Here is a 22,240-nt window from a genome sequence, read left to right as displayed (position 1 = left end):
CACAGACCATGTTTTGTTATTGGTTTTTGTGCCCGTGTCAACGATTCATAGCTACTACGTACGTGTGCTCTGATAGTACAAGAAACTTAAATCAGTTGCATTTGCACCTTGAACAATTCGCATCCCTACTAGTGGGAGCATGGTACACAGTTTACATACATGTGTGCATACATCAGTACATACAATACTCAACCTTCATCAATACATACAAGTCTGACGTGTGTACATGCGGCAGGGACCGGTCCTTCACAGTACATTATATGGTGCCGGCCGGCTCCCCTCGCTCATTTAAGACTAAGCAATTTCAGTCTAAAATGCATAGTATATTGCATAGGCGTAGTATATCTTTTAGGCGCTTTAATTATGTCCATCTAATTAAACAACACACTAAGCTAATCACAGGAACTGTCACCATTTCAGCAACTTCCTTATTACATTTCACAATTAAGTACGTACGTAGCACTCAGACGTCACACGGGCACGGCGGTACTATTGGCTCTAGCTATCCCCGCCGGCACCGCCACTGCCACCCGGTCCTCTCCTGTTACCGGTGGTGTTTTTCAGTATCTGCAAACGGGAGATTGGTCAGACTATGAAGGCATCTCCCGCTTAACAAGCTATATATAGCTCTACACGATCATGTTATTAACTAGTAACTGATATAGTTAATGAGAGGTGGCGTAATATCGACTAATCTCAAGTACGTATGCCTCGAACATACTCCTCCTGTTTCTAATACGGACTACATACAGATGTATATAGATTTAATTTAAAGTGTAGATTCATTCATTTTGCTACGTATGTAGTTCTATTGAAATTTCTAAAAGGTTTATATTTAGGAACGGAGGGAGTATATGATTCTCGGTTACATACCTGTCTAAGCATTTGGTTCTCGTTCTGCAGCGTGGAGAGCCTCTCCTCGAGCTCTGAGTTTCTTGTCTCCAAGTCCTTCACCTTCGCCTCCAGCTCGCCCATGTACGCCTTCTTCCTCTCCCGTGCCTGTTGCGCCGACACCCGGTTCCTCAACAATCTAGATTGATTAGATTGTAGCGAGACCACATAGTTGTTAAGGGTAAATAAGAGTTAGCACACCTTTATTTCTTACGGTTAAGCTAGATAATAAAATACTCTTGCTCAGTCTATATGGATACTCCATGCTAAGATGTGATGAACGTTCGGTAGCTATTGCGACAGAGAACACATTTTCTAACAAACAAACAAACAAACAAGAGCAATGGTTGTCTGTTTTGTTTATCAAAAGCTCTAGTACTTCCTTTTTGCAGGTTATATATCTTTTGAGCTACGCGCTGAATGTATCTTGGGGAGATCTTCTTGCACATTGAAAATTATGTGGAAGACACCATAATTACTTCAAGCATAAGAGGAATACAATAGGAAAATCTTGGCTCGAGGGCTTTGCAGAAGATAGCGTCAGCAACATGTGCAATTGCATACGGTGTCCCAGCTGATGCTAGATATGGGTGCTTTGGGGAAGAAGGAACCATCAAGAATGTGAGGAATTTTGCAAAGTTGTGATTGAGGTCTTTGGAGATGAGTGTTTGAGAGCACCCAATGCAGATGGCATTGTAAGGCTCGTGGAGATTGGTACATCAACATGGTTCCCGGGGATGTTTGGGTGCGTCGATTGCATGCACTGGAGATGAAAGAATTGTATGGTAGCATGGCATTGGCATGATCCAACGATCATACTTGAACTGTTGCATCACATGATTTATGAATTTGGCTTTGCTATTTAGGATTCTTGGCTCTCACAATGAACTCAGTGCCCCGCAAAGATCTCTTCCATTTGCATGGCTTTCTACTAGAAATGCTCTACCTTGCAATTGTGTAGTCAATGGTTAATTACCAGTATGATATGGGCTACTAACTTATAGATGTCATCTATCCTTCATCGTCTACATTTGTGGACACAATTGCATACCCTCAAGGAAACACGAGAGTTCACTTTTCCAAGGCTCAAAAACCTTTGAGTAAGGAGGTTGTGAGAGCCTTTAGGGTGATTTTTCATGGATGTGATATTTTGGGACCAATAGACAATGTGATCATGCATTACACGATAATAGAGAATGAGATGGTCCAAGAGAACTTTGAGTATGATTACATGGGAACACATGGGAACATATGTGATCATGCATTACACTATAATAGAGACATATATGTGATCATGCATTACACGATAATAGAGACATATATTTTCATGGATGTGATCGTTTTAGGCTACCTCAAGAAAATCCGACAAAGCTAGGTTGCATGGCCAAACTAAAGTCAATAAGTATGTCAACTACAAGGATTGTCACATGCAAGACAAGCCATTAACACAATTTCTGAGATCTGTCTGTGCCTTCTAGATCTTATTTGTGGGGAACTTTGGATGTCTTCTACTAATTTAATTGCATGCGTAGACTTTGCCTAGTACTGGTACATTAGTGCACCAATAACATCTGATCGAGTCACTGCTTGATGGCACCAGGTTGACTAATATTATGAGGATCCACTGGATGGACTACATGAATTGGTTTGTGTTGGTTAATATTCAATCTATCTAACTAGACAGAGCAATGTTACAAGCTATTATGATTTACCATTCACCAACTTCTTTTGTAATGTTACATTCTCACAGCCTAGTGGAAATCTCGAAGAGCTTTAGAGCATGTCCTCAGAATGCCCCGTTCCTCGCCTCTTTTCCATGGCCAACACCACCATTTTCCCCATGATCCTCAAGTGTATCTCGATCAAAGAGAAAAAATAGAGATGTATGTATCACCGGAAGGTAACTGCGATCCCGATTAGTACCTTGCAGGTCCTTCCATGAGTGTGAAAACTGATCAATGTCCATTATGCTGGGACAACCAACTCCCTAGATCTTGAGATGATAGACCCATCATGTCATTGTCATCCACTTACATATGCACCAATAGGATAGGCAATCGAGCTTGAATGAGATCCATTTTTGTAGTAAAATGACATACGGCAAGTCATGGTTATCGAAAGAACTAACTAATTGGCAAATGAGATGGTCAATGTGATAATATGATAATCATCCTTTTGGAACCTCCTATAGTGGACAGGAAACCTTTGGTGACAAGGATATCGGGGAGATCCAAACCATGACATCCAGCTAGAACATCTTTGACTTAATCATATTGGTGTGCAAGCCCATTGGCCTATCTGTAGCAATCTTGAAGTTCATGGCTTCCGACTTTGGCTCATCAGGGTGGCACAATGCTTGTGCCATTTACATATAAAGAATTTGGTGGACATGGCAAGGAAATATGGGCCTAAGAATCCCCCTCCCAGCGGGCAGCTAGAGAATTCTTTGCAGGGTTGCTCTACTTGGATTAAACTTAGGTCCTGTTTGGTTCATAAGTCCTAGGACTTTTTTTAGTCCCAACTTATAAGTCCCAAGTCGCTAAAAAGTCCCTACATGTTTGGTTCCTGGGACTTATAAGTCTCTATAAGACCATATTACAACTATAAGTCCCTATAAGTCCCTCCTTGAGAGTCTTATTTCATAAGTCTCAAATGCCCACTTTAAGTCCCTATAAGTCCCTCCTGTTTGGTTTAGATGGGACTTATAGGGACTTATTTAAGTCCCTAGACCAATAAGTCCCTGTAAACAAACACCCTCTTACTTCCTACTAAAATGTGAGCTAAAAAGTTTGAAGTTACTATCAACATGTTGACTTAAACTTCTAACCTTCAAATTCTAGTTGTACTCTTATCAGTAATTTGAATTATTTAGTTCTCTTTTAATTGGTATTTCCGATGATACGTCCATTGTATAGAGTGGGTATTTTTATGTCACTGCTAAAAACCGTTTGATTTGAAAATTTCATGCAAGTGCAAGAGAATAAGAATGTATTGATTGGACAGTTGAGAGTAGATTAACGAGAAGTACTCCCTATGTCTCTCAAAGAAGGCTTAAAACTTTTGTCTCAACTCAAATGCTGCAAAGATTGACCAAGTTTATAGGAGAAAATAGCAACAATATGATTCTAAATCAACTGACTTGTAGTCACCCCTTCTTAAACGTGAGGTGTGTAATGGTGTACACGCGTACCATCTATTCATGTTCAATAAAACAATGAATAATCTCAAATTCTAAGCAAGGTTGCCAAGATGGTGATCAGATCTGAGGTAAGCTTTCACTCGATAACCCTGGGCTGCAAAGTGCAGGATGTAGCTAGAAAGATGTACTTAATTCTATTGAAGGCGTAGCTACTTTTGAAAATGTATGGTGATTTCTAGAACTTAGATTTTGTAGAGTCTAGTGTGATGGAAAAATCGTTCATCATCTATGCAAACTATTATAGACATGAAAATTAAATAAAACTAATGGTTTATCTACAAGTAATTGTCTAAAATAAATCACCGCATATATGTCTTCGGACAAAGGTTGATCATAATCAATCCATATTATGATCAACTTTTCTCCCATTTCGGGCGTGCAAAAAAAATAAATCAACTTTTCCCCCAGGTCATATGGATCAGCTAATCTCAGGATTGCGTCCAGCATCCGTAAGCCTTGACCAACTTGTTACAAACGGCCGAAATGTTAAGAAACTACATGAAGAACTTCAGAACTTAACCTTTTTAATTAAATTATCGTCAATTCAGTTACTACGTTACACCGTGAAAGGCCGAGCCAGCTGCCCTGCACCGGCCGTCTATTGCTCGGCTACACTAGTGTACAGTATCGTTTTGAAAGGAAACACTAGCGTACGAATACGATCAATACTAGGGCGAGCTACGAACACGACACTGTAATCGTGGCACGTAGGAGTACCATATATATACCTTTTGAGTCGCCGGTGCTCCTTGTCGGCCGGGCTACGGCCGCGGCGGCGGGAAATGGCCTGCGCAGCGGCCGCCGACTGCGCGAGCTCCGACGAAGCCCCGGCCGCCGCCTGCCCCCTTCCCGAGGTCGACGGGCCTCCCTGGTACAGCCCGAACTCCGGCACCCTCCCTATGTCGTCGTCGCTGTCCATCCCTGCAAGCGCGCGCAAGTTCAGCTGGTCTCCGAAGTTCTCCAAACCGATTAGCATCTACAGCTAACTAGTCTCTCGCATGATATGTCTTCGCGGATCATGCATGCATGTACGAAATCTGTAGCCAGGGGTTTAATCGCGTGGATGCGTGCATGAGAGTGTGCAGGTACGTGCCTTCCTTGGAGCTGCTGGACGACCTGTCGCTGCTGGAAGGCGGCGAGCTCGTCGTTGTGGCCGTCTGATCTTGCATTTCTTCCCTCTCCTGCGCTCGTCCCGGGGAGGATCTTATCAGTGGTTGTGTGCACGTTTCTCTGTCTCCCCTCTGATTTGAGCTCTGATTGGCTGTTCCTTTGTTAGCTTGCTTGGAAGTACTTCTAGGCATGGCCAACCTGTTTGTTCCCGACGCCACTATGTGTTGTTGCAGGTTAACCCCTATCATTTTCCGTATTTATTGCCCATGCCCTTCTTGTGTTGCATATAAGCCATCTGCCTTCATGTTATATTGTACCCCTCCGTCCCAAAATAAGTGTCTTAACTTTAGTACAACTTTCAAATTAAATGTCTTAATTTTAGTACAACTTCCAAAATAAGTGTCTTAACTTTAATAAAATTGTACTAAAGTTAAGACACTTATTTTGGGGCGGAAGAAGTATTTGCTTAGGCTACTTTGGTGTTGTAGTGGATCATGGCAATTTGAATTTGAAGAGCCAAGCCAACATTTGTCTATACCCCCTCCCCCCCCCCCCCCCCCCCACCACACACACACATTTGTGTTCTTTTACAACATATCACGAAAAAAGTGCACCAAAGCACAATTCAAGAACCGCAAAACCGAATCAACTAGCGGAAGAGCTATCATCCGAAAAAAAAGAGTGGGCACCCGCCAAGCTAGTTGTTTTCTTTTCCAGAAAAGGAGATTGTGTTCCCAATTTTGTTTCAACATGAAATTGGTACTCCCTCCGGCCGAGTCCATAGGGTGTGTCTGTGTTTCCAGGTCATCGATTTGACTAACCAAATATGTGTTATATATCACCAAAATCATATCATTTGATTCATATACGGATGAAGTATCTAGGCATATACTTTTCATCACATGTAATACATATTTTGGTTTAGTCAAATTCCTAACCTAAAAGCAAACTCGCGCCCTATATAATTGACCGAAGGAAGTAATAAAATGTTAATGCATAACCCACCTTTCTCTATCAGTTTGAGCTTTGGGTGAACTAGCTGGTGCATGCAGTTCTACATGGTGTCAGATCCAAGAGGTCTGGAGTTCAAGACACGACTGACACAATTTAAAAATAAAAATGGCAACCCACTTTCGGTCCACGTTTAGATGCACTTCTACACAAACAACTAATTGGTTATAACAACAATGGGTAATCTTTTCGTTTAAGACAAATGATTTCAAAGAAAATGGCCCTTGATTAAGCCTAGAGTTTCTTTGATACAGTGAGTAGTGCATGCTTGCTTGCTTGTTTAAATGAAAGACATAAAAGGCAAGGAGTAAGAAACTACTATAACTGAAAGTAGTGTCATGTGTGTTGAATAAAAAAAATGAGAATTGTACTACATAGCAACATGTATGCTCTAGCCAAATTAAGCATAATTTCCACCGAATTATGAAAGTAGAAACAAACATGAGGTTTCGAAAAATATTATGAATCATCTAAAATCACAAGAGAAGAGGAATTCCTGGATAAATAACTTGAACCCCTAGAGTAAATTGGCTCACGTGAATACCCCTTCGCCTCCTGACACGAGTGCAAAAATGATTAGGGTTTCTTAACCTCCACTGGCGTCGACGCTAGTCTGCCTCGTCTCAGGTGGCCTTAGGTCATGGAGACGTGGTGGACCCTGATCATTGCCGGCAGGAGGGTTCCTGCTACGTGTTTATGTGTTTTTAAAGTCGATTATGGTTTGTGTCCTGCTCAGAAAGGTGTGGTGACAACGGCCCTTCAAGATGGAATAAGATCCTCCCCACCTAGTCACGGTCCCAGTGGTGCATCTAGCGTTGTCAGAGAGCGTGCGCAGGTGTGTCTCTAGTGGATCTTGTACGATTCAGTCGGTATTGGTCGTCGATGGATCTTCGTGGATCTAGTCTTCGTTGTGTGTTTACAAGTTGGATCGTTCCGATCTAAGCTTATCTTCATCGGTGGGGGTTGTTGTTCTGGCGGACTGGTCCTCTAGGGTATTAACATTATGACTTGGCATCTGTCTACTACAACAAGTTTTGCCCGGCTCCGGTGAAAGAGGGGCGATGATGGCGGCACGCCTTCGGTTCGCTTTAGTGCTTGTAGTCGTCGCTAGGTGGTCTACGGACCTGAATATTATTTTTGGCGTTCTTTGTACTGTCATGACATATTATGAATAATTTGAAAAATTTTGCCACGAGAAACAAAGGTTTGAAGGCAGCCGTATATTTCAAAAGGTTCCACAACCAAATTTGAAAGACCTGCCAGGGCGCCGTTCAACATTTCACAAGACAAGCTAGACCTTTACGCAAAAGCAGAGCACTTTTTCCCTGTCGACGTCCAGCTCGCCGTTTTGAGGCCGAGAGGGACTCCCGTCCAGGCGTGTCGGGACTCGGGCTTCACCCGCGGCCGTCCACCCCGCCCACTCCCGGCCCGATCGCACGGCCGCGCGTCCTCCACGTCTCGGCGCCCCGCGCCAGGCGCTGGCCGCAGGTATCCACCGGTGGCGAGGCCCGCCGCGTGGCCGCGCTCCCGGCCTCGCACCCCCGGCTCGCCTCGCCGACGCTGGGACCCGGGGCTCCAGCGGCACGGGTGGGCGTCAGATCGCGGAGCAGCGGGGTAGGCGAGCGTAGCGGCGTAGGCGACTGTGCGCGTGTCTCGTCCGGTTTTTATTGCGGGCCTTTCCGGGGAGCGGCGGCGTGGCTCGCCGTCCGCCTCGTGAGGCGGAAGGGAGGGAGGCGACGGTGGATGGTGCATGGTGAATGAATCGTGGATCTCAACTCTCGCGCGTTGTCGGTGGTTGCGAGATAGAGAGTGATGCGTAGTACAGTAAGAACTCTACGAGATTCATCGTATTTCGGCTATAATCGGCCGCACAGTCCCGTTCAATTTCCCCGGTGCGTACAGCAAGAACTCCACGAGATTCATTGTATCGACCCGGTCATCACGATAATTTTAGCCAAAAACACTATAGCCCGCTTCAAATCGAGCACGCAAACCTTTATGGCAATTTTAGCCAAAACATCGCACTAGCAAAATCGTCATTCCTCACTCGATTGATACAATTTTTGCGGTTTGCTTCAAAATCAAGTGCATGAGCCTTCATACTTGGAGCCCTGCTTCGGTGCTCCCCCCTAACCTAATTTCGGAGGAGTATTTTTATCCTCACGAGTTTGTTTTTTTCCTGGCTCGCCGTAGCCCAGATCCAAGCCTTGTCTAACCCTGTATAACCCAGACCGTATACGTACAGTACCTTAATTCGAAAAAAAACATCACACGACCCCACGTCCACGTAAGACCTGCCGAATCCAATCATTCATGCAGCTCCATCAATCTCGCGAGCATTGACGCAGGTTCATAAGTCACGTAGTAGATCTCCAGCAGCGGCTACCTCGTCGCCGGCGATCTCGTCGGACAGCGGGCGCGACAACGTCGTGAATCTCCAACAAGCGCGCACAGGTACCGCATCTCGCGTCCCCCCTATAGTCTCACTCGCGGCAATATCGAACGAACTGCCGTCGCCAGTGGTAGTGGTTAACCTAGCGGGGCGGGTAACCTAGCTACCCGGCAGCGCATGCGATCGTGGATCTTTGTTCCGGTAGTGCAGCCCCTCGTGATCTGGGTTCACGTGGCGTCGGTTGCCGTCGGCTGTGCGCACCACCGGTATCGTTATTTGATGTGGTGGCTAACCTAGGTATCCGGCGGCAGAGGTAATCACAGATCAAGCTAGGTTTTGAGATCGTGCAGTTCCTCGCGATTGAAAGTGATCACGACGGGTGCCGTGGCCATCTTCCTTACTAAGTTTGGTAGATCTGAACGGCCTCGGTTGCGGTTGTTTACATAACATCCGCGATCGTGTGCTATGTCTTGTATATTTCATCATTGATAATGTTTGCACATGTGATGATACATATTATTGGTTGTAGGAAATGGCGGACGAGGAGTTAACTGATATCATGGTAGACATGGAGTTTGGAGAACTGATGAAAGACTGGATAGAAGATTGGTCAGATGATGAAAATCCAGATCTTGAAGATCGGTCGGAGAATGGGAACCAATGGGACGATCTTAATGTGAGTGGCATTGTCATGTTGTAATTTTTTGATGGCATCCGACAACATTAAATCTTCGTGTTGAAAATTTATAGATTGATGAGCTTGATGATGATCAGGATAACAACTCGGAGCTCTCGAATGAAGATTACATTAGTCAGGTACGTAAGTGAAAAAATTTGTTGGCATGCAAATTGAATTTGTTCTGGAATATTATATGATAAGTAATTGTATATTTGTGTTGTATTTTTCAGTTCATTTCCGAATGTCATAATGCGTACGACTATTATGGTGAATCCGACGCGGAGACAGGCCTTAACGACGAATCATTAGATGCACCTGATTCTGGGGAGTCCTAGTCGTCGGTCATCATGAGTGAGATATGTGTGTAATCAATGTTCTATGGAAGTAAGTAATGTTAAACCATAGAAAACTATTTTCATGGCTGTGGTTTGATTGTGTAGGTGACACAAGATGATGGGGCAAAGAATGTCCAAAATACTGCCAGTGCAGATGATAAGAGGGATATGTTTATGCAGATAATAGAAATGACCTTTACATCTCACGATGCTGCGTATGATTTCTACAACAGCTATGCTAGAGATAATGGTTTCAGCATTAGAAAGAATAAGGTCAGGTATAGCAAAACGGAGTCACGTCATATGCGTTATAGGCGGTTTGTTTGTTCCAGAAAAAGGAAACGTGACCGCAAGTTGCTAACTGAGGAAGGACACAGCCGTAGGCTCAGAGCCGAGACACACTGCTTTTGCGAAGCGCACCTGACCGTCAAGCTTGACCAAATGCGTGGGGTTTGGTATGTTGAAAGTTTTGAGGACAGGCATAGCCATATGTTGGCAGGACCGGACGAGGTACCTTTTCTTTGGTCCCACAGAAAAATCAAAGAGTACCAGAAGCATGAGATAATGTCCATGGGAGCTGCAGGGATTAGAATTCACGACATGATGGATTGCTTCATCAGCAAACATGTATGGTACGGCGGTGTTGGTTTTACCAGGCGTGAAATATACAACCTTTGCGTCAAGGAGAAGAGGAAGCTGCTTTCAAAAGGTGATGTTGCCACAGCCATAGGCATCATGGCCAGTAGGAAACAGAGGGATCCTAACTTCTTTTTCGAGTACAAACTAGATAAGGAAGGACATTTGAATAGGATGTTCTGGTGCGACTCCCAGTCTCGTCATGACTATGAGGACTTCGGCGACGTGCTTGTATTTGACAGCACGTACAAGATGAACCGCTATGGTATGCCATTCATACCTTTTGTTTGTCTTAACAATCACCGAAAGACCACTGTTTTTGGTTGTGCCATATTTTCGGACGAGACCGAGGAGACATACGTGTGGCTTCTGCAGACTTTTTTGAGGTCCATGTGTCAAAAGATGCCTAAGAGTGTTATCACAGACGCCGACGCTGCGATGATCAAGGCAATTCGTGAAGTCTTGCCAGACGTGTGGCACCGTATATGTACGTGGCACATAGAGAAAAATATGAAGATTCACCCCAGTCACAAGTCCTTGAAGGAGTTCCGAACTCTTCTGTACTACAGCACGTTCACGGCCACGTTTGAGGAGAGATGACATGCATTTTCCAAAAGATGGCAGTCAGAAAAAACTGTAACATGGTTGAGACAGATGTATAAGAAGAGGAGACTGTGGGTCGCGGCTTATCTGACAGAGGGGTTTTGGCTTGGCATGAAAAGCAACCAGCGGAGTGAAAGCCTGAACTCATTCCTTCACCTCCACCTAGACGGTGAAATGACCCTGGTGGATATGATTTTGCACTATGAGTACGCCGTTGTGCGTATCCGTGAAAACGAGGCGCGATATGACTGCACGGCCTCACAGAGTTTACCGGTGCCAGTTACTAGCTCGAGGGAACTTGAGATAGCTGCTTCTCACGTCTTCACTCCAGCAAACTTATATATGTTGCAACATGATCTTGGAAAAATTGGTGGCATGGAGATTGTAGAAATTAAGCTAGGAGACGGATCACAGCAATACATCGTGGCCTGGAAGAATAACCGGAAGCGCCGTTTTGGGTGGAGTATACACCAGAAAATTCCACAGAAACTATAAGGTGCAGTTGCAGAAGAATGATTCGAAAGGGTCTACCTTGCAAGCACATATTCCATGTACTGAAGCACTTGAACATATCTGAAATACCAAAGTGTTTAGTTCTTGTTCGATTCACAAAAGAAGCAAGGTTGGGACTGCCCGCAAGGCACACACGCCATCTGTTGGGATTTGGTTGGACTGGGGCCGGGGAAAGAATGAAATATAGCCAGGTCAGTGTGCTAGCGTCAGAAGCTATGCATGCGGCATGCAAACACCCTGCTTTGTGGGATCAGTTACAGGAGAGTTTGAAGGCTATGATAGCTAAGAGTCATGAGTATGATCTGCTACAGAAAAATTTGATCAAGCAAACAAATGACATCAATAAGTGTGCAGTTGAATATGTGGACGATGGTGAAGGCAACATGATTGCGGTTAAAGATCCTATGAAAGTGTCAAGTAAAGGTGCAACAAAGGTAGATGAGAGTCGCCCTGTCTCGAAAAATAGTAGACCACTCTCTTTTTGATGAGTTGAAAACCCGGTGCGGCGCTTGCAAATTGCTAGGACACACTAGACGTAGCAAGAAATGCAAACTAAATCAGAAGTAAGTGTTTGTATGCATTGCGGAATATTAAAAAATTTATCATTCATTAACTTACCTTGTCTTTTATGATGTGCAGAAAAGTGGAGAAGGAAGAAGAGTAGAACAATTGCTTCAATTATTTACTGTGTTAATTGGGCGGCTCATGCTAAGGTAGCTGTAGGGGATTCTATTTCTTTGGTTTGGAGGCTTTAGCCCCCTGATTGTATCCTTAGTGTATTAGCAGACGAGATCCCAGACTTTGTTTAAATAAAGTAAGATGTTTCCCTCAAAACAAAAATCAAAAAAAAATTCTTTACTGTGTTATGACCGGGGCGGGAGGTAGAAAGAATATTGTACATTTCCCCTCCCCATGTCCTAAATACCATTAAATAAGTAACTGTACCACTCTCCTCCCTGTCACGCACTCATCCACCTCCCACGGGCGCCGGTTCGAACTCCCCTCTTATCCCCACCTACAGTAGATCTAGAAAACCCTCGCCGGCGACCGCTGCAGCCGCCTCCATGGAGAGAAGCCTCAGCTGGCAGAGAGCGATGGTGGAGCTCGCCGGCGATGACGAGGGGTGGCGCACGCAGTTGACTGAGGTGTGCGGCTGGTTCCCCAACACGGAGATGTTGGTCAACCACGCGCGTGGCCTCGTCAAAGTTCTCACCGATGCCGAGAAGAAGCGCGCCTTCCCCTACGGCCGTGGCGTCCCGACGGCTTTCCTCCTCGTGTGGGCAATGCGAGAGGCCACGCTCAGTGACTCCCTTGTTCAGCGCGCAAGGTGGTGGATGTACCGCTCCACCACCATGACGCTGCGGCCAGATCCAGCATGCGTCGCGTCGAGGGCGGAGCGCGTCGATGTCGAGCTCGCTCTCCCTGCGCCCATCAGCCCGGACTACCAGGTCCGCCACGTGTCGAAGCCAGTCCTGCCGTTGGGCTCTGACGTCGTGGAGGACAACGTGGAGGAGGTACTAGTCATCCCTGATTACCATGAGGAGGGCAAGGAGGACGCTGTGCAGATGGTAGCGCCGGTCGCCGTCGAGGGTGGCAAGACAATGCCCATCGACGTCGAGCTCCTACCCCTCCTCCCTGACATAGTGAAGGTGGAAGAAGAGGAGGTGGCTTAGGATCAGGTGGCGCAACTGTCGAACAGGACGGCGGTCAAGAAGAAGGCTTCTCCGTGTGTGGTGCACCGCTCACCCCGCCTCAAATTTCTAAAGAAGTGAAGATGGGCACAGTTGCTGAAAGTGGAGGAAGCTGCTGGTTATCTTAAGTTAGTTATGTTGTTATATGTTTCAGCATATAAGTTAACATTATTTTGGGTTTGCTGTTGGTTAGGTATGCTTTTATATGTAAGCATATAAGTTATGCAATCGGTACAGTTTGGTCGGATTCTTTATGGCTGAAGAACTGAATATCTACTGCTCACCCTAAGTGTCAAGTTCAGTTAAATTACAGAATTTTAAATATGTATTGTTGCTTTGCTTCAGTGTTGCATCTAAGGTGTAGGTGTTGCTACAGGTTGCTCCTATGTTTCAACAACACAATGAACTGGGCTGCTGCATAAATCAGTAGTATTGCTAGGGGATGTGCCCATGTGCATCACTTACCAAATATAGAACATGCCAAAAGTGCATTGTCTGCCAAATATAGAACATGCCAAAAGTGCATTGTCTACCAATCATGATGGCCCCGTGTTATTTATGCTGCAAACACTTTGCCCATAAACTGAATAGCAAATAATTCACCAGCATTTCATCATGTCAATTACAATGATGTTAATAACTTTATGAACAATCTACTTGCTAACTATGACATCAATCATAATGGCAAGCATGCCAAGATACAGAAGACCTCCAAATCCTAAAATGCTATCCCTATGGAGCAATATTTCCTTGTGCATCTTAACCATTGTCCTCTTTTCTTTCTCATTCCTTTTAATTTCAGCTTCATATTCTATAATCTTAGTCTCCAGTTTCTTGTTCTTCATGGCAAGATACTTAATGACTGACTTTGCTTTGCTATCCCACTCCCCATCAACCCATTCAACATACTCAGAAGTGATATCATCCTAAATAAATCATGAGCAATTCAAGTCATTTTATAACTGAACTTGTCACTGCAACCGTTAAACACTGAACTTTTTTGCAGCTTGACCGCAATAGCAGTACTAGTTTGAAGATCATGCTCAGTAGACTAACCTCAAACACACATCCCCCGAGTGCGCTGCCAAAATTGTCTGCATCTATGCAGACACGGCCACCAGGAGTTTCCTGATGACCACATAGATGGAGCTTGTCATGGCCACAGGTGATGAATTGTGGGCGATAATGCTAGGATGTAAAGAACAACGGTAAAGATCTTACCTTTTTGCCACCAAAGTGTAGCACTGAAGAAACCCTGGCCATGGGTTCTCCCGGCCCGCTGCCGCCCACGAAACCCCCGTCCCCTGTTCCACTCGATCCGCCGCCGCTGCCTCCTGTGCCACTGAATCCACCCCACCTGCTTGCAGGACCTAGGGTTATACCTAACTTGCGGTCGCCACCACTCTTCTCGCCGCAGCCGCCGCCGATCGACGCCCAGCTCGCTGTCATGCTTTCGCCGTCGAGATTTGGAGGCACAAATGGAGAGAGAGGGCTATGGATTTGGAAAGGGAAACAAGAAAAAGGGGAAAGATAGATGTGAACCTGGCAAAATGGGCTGGTGTAGCGCTGCCGGCACGATAGCCCGCCTGTGGGGCCCCTCACGTGGTTAGATGGGCCGTGCCTGGCATCATGGTGAGTACAGAAAAAGTTAATTATACATATAATAAAAAAACTACGGGTTTGTAAAACAAAATAGAAAAACATGATGCCTGATAACACGCGATAGAGCCGACGAGCTGACATGATTAATTTTGATCAGTGTAATATTACATTTTGGCTCGATATATTTACTTATCTACCATGACTACTTTTCATAATCATGTGATGAGGGGGATGATAACCCACAAGTATAGGGGATCGCAATAGCTTTCGAGGGTAGAGTATTCAACCCAAATTTATTGATTCGACACAAGGGGAGCCAAAGAATATTCTCAAGTATTAGCAGCTGAGTTGTCAATTCAACCACACCTGGAAACTTAGTATCTGCAGCAAAGTGTTTAGTAGCACAGTAATATGATAGTGGTGGTAGCGGCAACAAAAGTAAAGACAGCAAAAGTAATTTTTTTGGTATTTTGTAGTGATTGTAACAGTACCAGCGGGAAAGTAAATAAGCGAGAACCGGTATATGGAAAACTCGTAGGCACCGGATCAGTGATGGATAATTATGCCGGATGCGGTTCATCATGTAACAGTCATAACATAGGGTGACACAGAACTAGCTCCAATTCATTAATGTAATGTAGGCATGTATTCCGTATATAGTCATACGTGCTTATGGAAAAGAACTTGCATGACATCTTTTGTCCTACCCTCCCGTGGCAGCGGGGTCCTATGGAAACTAAGGGATATTAAGGCCTCCTTTTAATAGAGAACCGGAACAAAGCATTAGCACATAGTGAATACATGAACTCCTCAAACTATGGTCATCACCGGGAGTGGTCCCGATTATTGTCACTTCGGGGTTGCCGGATCATAGCACATAGTAGGTGACTATAGACTTGCAAGATAAGATCAAGAACTCACATATATTCATGAAAACATAATAGGTTCAGATCTGAAATCATGGCACTCGGGCCCTAGTGACAAGCATTAAGCATAGCAAAGTCATAGCAACATCAATCTCAGAACATATTGGATACTAGGGATCAAACCCTAACAAAACTAACTCGATTACATGATAAATTTCATCCAACCCATCACCGTCCAGCAAGCCTACGATGGAATTACTCATGCACGGCGGTGAGCATCATGAAATTGGTGATGGAGGATGGTTGATGATGACGACGGCGACGAATCCCCCTCTCCGGAGCCCCAAACGGACTCCAGATCAGCCCTCCCGAGAGGTTTCAGGGCTTGGCGGCGGCCCCGTATCGTAAAACGCGATGATTTCTTCTCTCTGATTTTTTTCTCTCCGAAAGCAAATATATAGAGTTAAAGTTGGCGTCGGAGGGCATCCAAGGGGCCCACGAGGTAGGGGGGCGCGCCCCCACCCTCGTGAGAAGGGTGTGGGCCCCCTGGTCTTCATCTTTGGCGAGGATTTTTTTTCTAAGATGTTCCGTGGAGTTTCAGGTCATTCCGAGAATATTTGTTTTCTGCACATAAAACAACACCATGGCAATTCTTCTGAAAACAGCGTCAGTCCGGGTTAGTTCCATTCAAATCATACAAGTTAGAGTCCAAAACAAGGGCAAAAGTGTTTGGAAAAGTCGATACGACGGAGACGTATCAACTCCCCCAAGCTTAAACCCTTGCTTGTCCTCAAGCAATTCAGTTGACAAACTAAAAGAAAGAAAGAAAAACTTTTACAAACTCTGTTTGCTCTTGTTGTTGTAACTGTGTCAAGCCAGTATTCAAGTTTTCAGCATAGATCATAACTAACCACATTTGCAATAATTCTCAGGTCTCACAATTACTCATATCAATAGCATAATCAACTAGCAAGCCATAATAATAAATCTCGGATGACAACACTTTCTCAAACACAATCATAATATGATATAACAAGATGGTATCTCGCTAGCCCTTTCCAAGACCGCAAAACATAAATGCAGAGCACCTTTAAAGATCAAGGACTGACTAGACATTGTAATTCATGGTAAAAGAGATCCAATCATAGTCATACCCAACATAGATTAATAGTGATGAATGCAAATGACAGGTGTGCTCTCCAGCTAGTGCTTTTTAATAAGAGGGTGATGACTCAACATAAAAGTAAATGGATAGGCCCTTCGCAGATGGAAGCAGGGATTTGTAGAGGTGCCAGAGCTCAGTTTTGAAATAGAGATAAATTGTATTTTGAGCGGTATACTTTCATTGTCAATGTAACAACTAAGAGATGACGATATCTTCCATGCTACACACATTATAGGCGGTTCCCAAACAGAATGGTAAAGTTTATACTCCCCCTCCACCAACAAGCATCAATCCTTGGCTTGCTCGAAACAACCAGTGCCTCCAACATACATCCGGTCCCAAGGGGAGTTTTGTTTGCAATTAATTTTGATTTGGTTTGCATAAAGCATGGGACTGGGAATCCCGGTGACCAGCCATTTCCTCGTGAGTGAGGAGCGGAGTCCACTCCTCTTGAGAATAACCCGCCTAACACGGAAGATAAGGACAGCCTTGGTTGATACATGAGCTATTCGAGCATACAAAACAGAATGATTATTTGAAGGTTTAGAGTTTGGCACATACAAATTTACTTGAAACGGCAGGTAGATACCGCATATAGGAAGGTATAGTGGACTCATCTGGAATAACTTTGGGTTTTAAGGGATTGGATGCACAAGCAGTATTCCCGCTTAGTACAAGTGAAGGCTAGCAAAAGACTGGGAAGCGACCAACTAGAGAGCGACAACAGCCATGTACATGCATTAAAATTAATAAACATTGGATGCAAGCATGAGTAGGATATAATCCACCATGAACATAAATATCGTGAAGGCTATGTTGATTTGTTTCAACTACATGCGTGAACATGTGCCAAGTCAAGTCACTTAAATCATTCAAAGGAGGATACCACCCCATCATACCATATCATAATCATCTCAATAGCATGTTGGCACACAAGTTAAATCATTATAACTCATAGCTAATCAAGCATGGCACAAGGAACTATGATCTCTAATTGTCATTGCAAACATGTTTATTCATAATAAGCTGAATCAAGAACGAGGGACTCATCATATTTACAAAAACAAAAGAGGTCGAGTTCATACCAGCTTTTCTCATCCCAGTCAGTCCATCATATATCATCATAATTGCCTTTCACTTGCACGACCGAACAATGTGAATAATAATAAGGGTGCACGTGCATTGGACTAAGCTGAAATCTGCGAGCATTCAATAAACAGGAGAAGACAAGGCAATATGGGCTCTTGGTTAAATCAACAATGATGCATATAAGAGCCACTTCAACAATTTAATTATGGTCTTCTCCTACTGACCCCCAAATAAAAGAAAAGGAATAAAACTATTAACACGTGAAAGCTCCCAACAAGCAAAAGAAGAATGGGAAATATTTTTGGGTTTTCTTTTTAATTATTACTACTACAACAGAAAAATAAACTACTACTAATTTTTTGTTGTTTTTCTTAAGGTTTAACAAACACACAAGAAGAAAGCAGGAAAAAGAAAATAAACTAGCATGGATATTACAGTGAAAAAGTATGAGCACCGACATTTAGCAATGAGTGTGTGTGAAGATAAATGTAATGTCGGTGAGAAATACGTACTCCCCGAAGCTTAGGCTTTTGGCCTAAGTTGGTCTATGGCCACGGCTGGCCTGGCGGATATCCATAATAATACTTGTTGGGGTCGTACTGTGATGAGGAAGAATAGTTGGGATCATACTGTGATGAAGAAGAAGACTCTGACTGCCACTGGCTGACAGTCATCTCTGAATCCCAAGAATAAACAGATTGTCGTGGAGGCTCATCTTGTGGTTCCTGTTCCGGGGCTGGTGCAGGATTCTTGTAAGCTTGGACGGCAGCCCACGTAACGAGGTAGGGTCCTACAAAATTAAATAAAGAAGGAGCAGGCAGGATAATAGTCTCAGGATGATGTTTGTTAAAAAACAATTGATACTTAAGCTCTCCTGCCCTATTCTTAACAATAAAATCATGTGCCACCATACTTTTATGATCTAGATAAACACGGGGCAGCACCTTTTCTTCCTTCTCAGCATGCCTAATAGGTATGTTAAAATGTGCAACTAGGTGTGTGGCATAGACGCCTCCAAAGATGGGACCCTTAGTACGGTTCATACTTAACCGTCTAGCAATAATACCGCCCATATTAAAAGTGTTATCACTATATAAACCGTGGTGCAGAATAATTATATTAGGGATGCTATGGTTTCCACAGTTTCCGCATCCAATTAAACAACGACTAGCAAATAATGCAAAGTAACGTAAAACAGGAAAATGTATGCTAGTGATTCGTGCATCGGAAACCTTCCTAGTTTCTCCTACAGTGATAGTATCAATAAACCCAGCCACCTCATCATGATGTGGTTCTTCTGTCTTGCCCTCAAAAGGGACTAAACAAATCTGATAGAAATCATAAAGTGACATCTCTTTATGCTCATCATATAAATGAAACTCCACCGTAGGTGGTGAGTTCCTAGAATGAAAATGAAAGTTTTGCACAAAAGTATTTGTGAGTAAGAGATACTGATCGCATTGGTCATGGAGGAAGGCGGTGAGGCCTGCATTATGAGCCAATTCATGAAAATCTTCATAGATATCGGCTGCTCTCAAGAAATCTTTAGAAGGCCATTCACACGCCCGAATCTCCGCGGTGCGTGGCAAATTATACTTAGGCTTCAGTGCCTTTTCCTTCGAGCTTTGGCTCGATGAGCCCCTCAAAAATCTCCTCATTATTTTTCAAGGAACAATCTCCCCAACCAGTTTTGCGAGAGGTGCTTTGAGCAAGGAGATCGAAAATCACAGCAAAAGTGGCTGGAACTCGTGCTTGAGTTGGTTTTCGGGTTTGTGTGAGACAGAGGAAGAAGATGGGTGCTGGGATAAGTGGAGGAGGGCCACCATGGGCCCACGAGGCAGGGGGAGCCCACCACCCTCGTGGCCAGGTGGCAGCTCCTCCCGCGGTAATTTTTGCACAGTAAATCCTCAAATATTCCCGAAAAAATCATATTAAATTGGCATGTCATTCCGAGGACTTTTATTTTCGGGATATTTTTACATTGCACGGATAAGTCAGGAAACAGACAGAAAAATACTATTTTTTTACTTTGTTTAATATAAATAACAGAAAGTAAAAGTGGGGTACAGAAGGTTGTGCTTCTAGTTTCATCCATCTCATGCTCATCAAAAAGAATCCACTAACAAGGTTGATCAAGTCTTGTTAACAAACTCATTCCGATAATCATGAAATCGGAAAAATTTCGAATAACACTAAGTTACCTCAACGGGGATATGCACATTCCCAATAATAAGTATATCATACTTGTTTTTGACAGTAGGAAGAGGGAATTCAAAACCTCCAAATATAATCGATGGAATTTTTCCAATGGAGTTGATACTATGAACTTGAGGTTGTTTCCTCGGAAAGTGTACCGTATGCTCATTACCATTAACATGAAAAGTGACATTGCCTTTGTTGCAATCAATAACAGCCCCTGCAGTATTAAGAAAAGGTCTTCCAAGAATAATAGACATACTATCATCCTCGGGAATATCAAGAATAACAAAGTCCGTTAGAATAGTAATGTTTGCAACCACAACAGGCACATCCTCACAAATACCGACAGGTATAGCAGTTGATTTATCAACCATTTGCAAAGATATTTCAGTAGGTGTCAGCTTATTCAAGTCAAGTCTATGATATAAAGAGAGAGGCATAACACTAACACCGGCTCCAAGATCACATAAAGCAGTTTTAATATAATTTCTTTTAATGGAGCAAGGTATAGTAGGTACTCCGGGGTCTCCAAGTTTCTTTGGTATTCCACCCTTGAAAGTATAATTAGCAAGCATGGTGGAAATATCAGCTTCCGGTATCTTTCTTTTATTAGTAATGATATCCTTCATATATTTAGCATAAGGATTTGTTTGAAGCACATCAGTTAATCGCATACACAAAAAGATAGGCCTAATCATTTCAGCAAAGCGCTCAAAATCCTCATCATCCTTTTTCTTGGATGGTTTCGGAGGAAAAGGCATGGGTTTCTGAACCCAAGGTTCCCTTTCTTTACCATGTTTCCTAGCAACAAAGTCTCTTTTATCATAACGTTGATTGTTTGATTGTGGGTTATCAAGATCAACAGCAGGTTCAACTTCTACATCATTTTCATTACTAGGTTGAGCATCATCATGAACATCATCATTAATATTTTCATTAGGTTCATGTTCATTACCAGATTGTGTTTCAGCATCAGACATAGAAATATCATTTGGATTATCAGGTGGTTCGGCAATAGGTTCACTAGAAGTTTGCACAGTTCTATCATTTTTCTTCTTCTTCTTTTTAGAAGAACTAGGAACATCAATATTATTTCTCTGAGAATCTTGCTCGATTCTCTTAGGGTGGCCTTCAGGATACAAAGGTTCCTGAGTCATTCTACCAGTTCTAGTAGCCACTCTAACAGCATAATCATTTTTCTTACTATTCATTTCATCAAGCACTTCTTTTTGAGCCTTAAGTACCTGTTCTACTTGAGTGGTAACCATAGAAGCATGTTTGCTAACAAGTTTAAGTTCACCTTTAATATTAGCCATATAATCACCCAAGCGTCTAATCATATAAGCATTTTCTTTTAATTGTCTACCAACATAAGCATTGAAGTCGTCTTTCTTAAAGATAAAGTTATCAAACTCATCCAAGCACTGACTAGCAATTTTAGTAGGAGGAACTTCAGCTTTATCATATCTATAGAGAGAATTTACCTTTACTACCTGTGTCGGGATATCGGGATCAGGAGGTTCTTCAATAAATAAAGAATTAAGATCATATGTTTCTTCAATAGGCGGTGAATTAAGACCATGTATTTCTTCAATAGGAGGTAAATTCTTAACGTCTTCGGCTTTAATACCTTTCTCTTTCATAGATTTCTTTGCCTCTTGCATATCTTCGGGACTGAAGAATGGAACACCTCTCTTCTTCGGAGTTGATTTAGGAATAGGCTCAGTAATTGGAGCAGGAGGTGGCTCAGGAGGTGCCCAATTATTTTCATTTGTCAACATATTATTCAATAGGATTTCAGCTTCATCCGGTGTTCTTTCCCTAAAAAGAGAAGCAGCACAACTATCCAGGTAATCTCTGGAAGCATCAGTTAGTCCACTATAAAAGATATCAAGTATTTCAGGTTTCTTAAGAGGATGATCAGGCAAAGCATTAAGTAACTTGAGAAGCCTCCCCCAAGCTTGTGGGAGACTCTCTTCTTTAATTTGCACGAAGTTGTATATTTCTCTCAAAGCAGCTTGTTTCTTATGAGCAAGGAAATATTTAGCAGAGAAGTAATAAATCATATCCTTGGGACTACGCACACAACCAGGATCAAGAGAATTAAACCATATCTTAGCATCACCCTTTAATGAGAACGGAAATATTTTGAGTATATAGAAGTAACACGATCTCTCATCATTAGTAAACAGGGCAGCTATATCATTTAACTTAGTAAGATGTGCCACAACAGTTTTAGATTCATAGCCATAAAACGAA

At 43.3% G+C, this 22,240-nt stretch overlaps 2 protein-coding genes across 3 annotated transcripts; one reads left to right on the top strand and one right to left on the bottom strand.

The window, feature by feature from the left end:
- Nucleotides 1-180: 180 nt before the first annotated feature.
- Nucleotides 181-5,259, bottom strand: LOC125524008 (transcription factor HY5-like). 2 transcript variants are annotated; one of them, XM_048689088.2, is made up of 4 exons: nucleotides 5,184-5,259; nucleotides 4,819-5,011; nucleotides 874-1,030; nucleotides 181-567 (listed from the first exon to the last, which is right to left on the bottom strand). In XM_048689088.2, exons 1-4 carry the CDS (start codon nucleotides 5,257-5,259, stop codon nucleotides 499-501), a joined length of 495 nt encoding a protein of 164 aa, XP_048545045.1. In that variant the 3' UTR covers nucleotides 181-498. The 2 variants fall into 2 exon arrangements, with proteins under 2 accessions (XP_048545045.1, XP_087394107.1); XM_087537981.1 differs by lacking the exon at nucleotides 5,184-5,259 and having other exon boundaries at nucleotides 4,819-5,027.
- Nucleotides 5,260-9,135: 3,876 nt separating this feature from the next.
- Nucleotides 9,136-10,853, top strand: LOC147960432 (protein FAR1-RELATED SEQUENCE 5-like). Its single transcript, XM_087533349.1, has 4 exons — nucleotides 9,136-9,279; nucleotides 9,354-9,419; nucleotides 9,723-9,895; nucleotides 9,950-10,853. Exons 1-4 carry the CDS (start codon nucleotides 9,136-9,138, stop codon nucleotides 10,851-10,853), a joined length of 1,287 nt encoding a protein of 428 aa, XP_087389475.1.
- Nucleotides 10,854-22,240: the final 11,387 nt, after the last annotated feature.

Source organism: Triticum urartu, chromosome 7A (genome assembly GCF_056163025.1).
Source record: "Triticum urartu cultivar PI428250 chromosome 7A, HENAU_Tu73, whole genome shotgun sequence".
Lineage (NCBI taxonomy): Eukaryota > Viridiplantae > Streptophyta > Magnoliopsida > Poales > Poaceae > Triticum > Triticum urartu.
Note: the sequence above shows the minus strand (reverse complement) of the source record. Positions and strands in the feature narration are given on the sequence as shown.

Coding starts and splice junctions, on each gene's coding strand:
- LOC125524008 (XM_048689088.2), bottom strand. CDS start 5,259: ATGCAAGATCAGACGGCCACAACGACGAGCTCGCCGCCTTCCAGCAGC. Junction 5,012..5,183: donor GTCCAGCAGCTCCAAGGAAG/GCACGTACCTGC, acceptor GCGCGCTTGCAG/GGATGGACAGCGACGACGAC. Junction 568..873: donor AGAACCAAATGCTTAGACAG/GTATGTAACCGA, acceptor TCCCGTTTGCAG/ATACTGAAAAACACCACCGG.
- LOC147960432 (XM_087533349.1), top strand. CDS start 9,136: ATGGCGGACGAGGAGTTAACTGATATCATGGTAGACATGGAGTTTGGA. Junction 9,420..9,722: donor ATGAAGATTACATTAGTCAG/GTACGTAAGTGA, acceptor TTGATTGTGTAG/GTGACACAAGATGATGGGGC. Junction 9,896..9,949: donor ATTAGAAAGAATAAGGTCAG/GTATAGCAAAAC, acceptor TGTTTGTTCCAG/AAAAAGGAAACGTGACCGCA.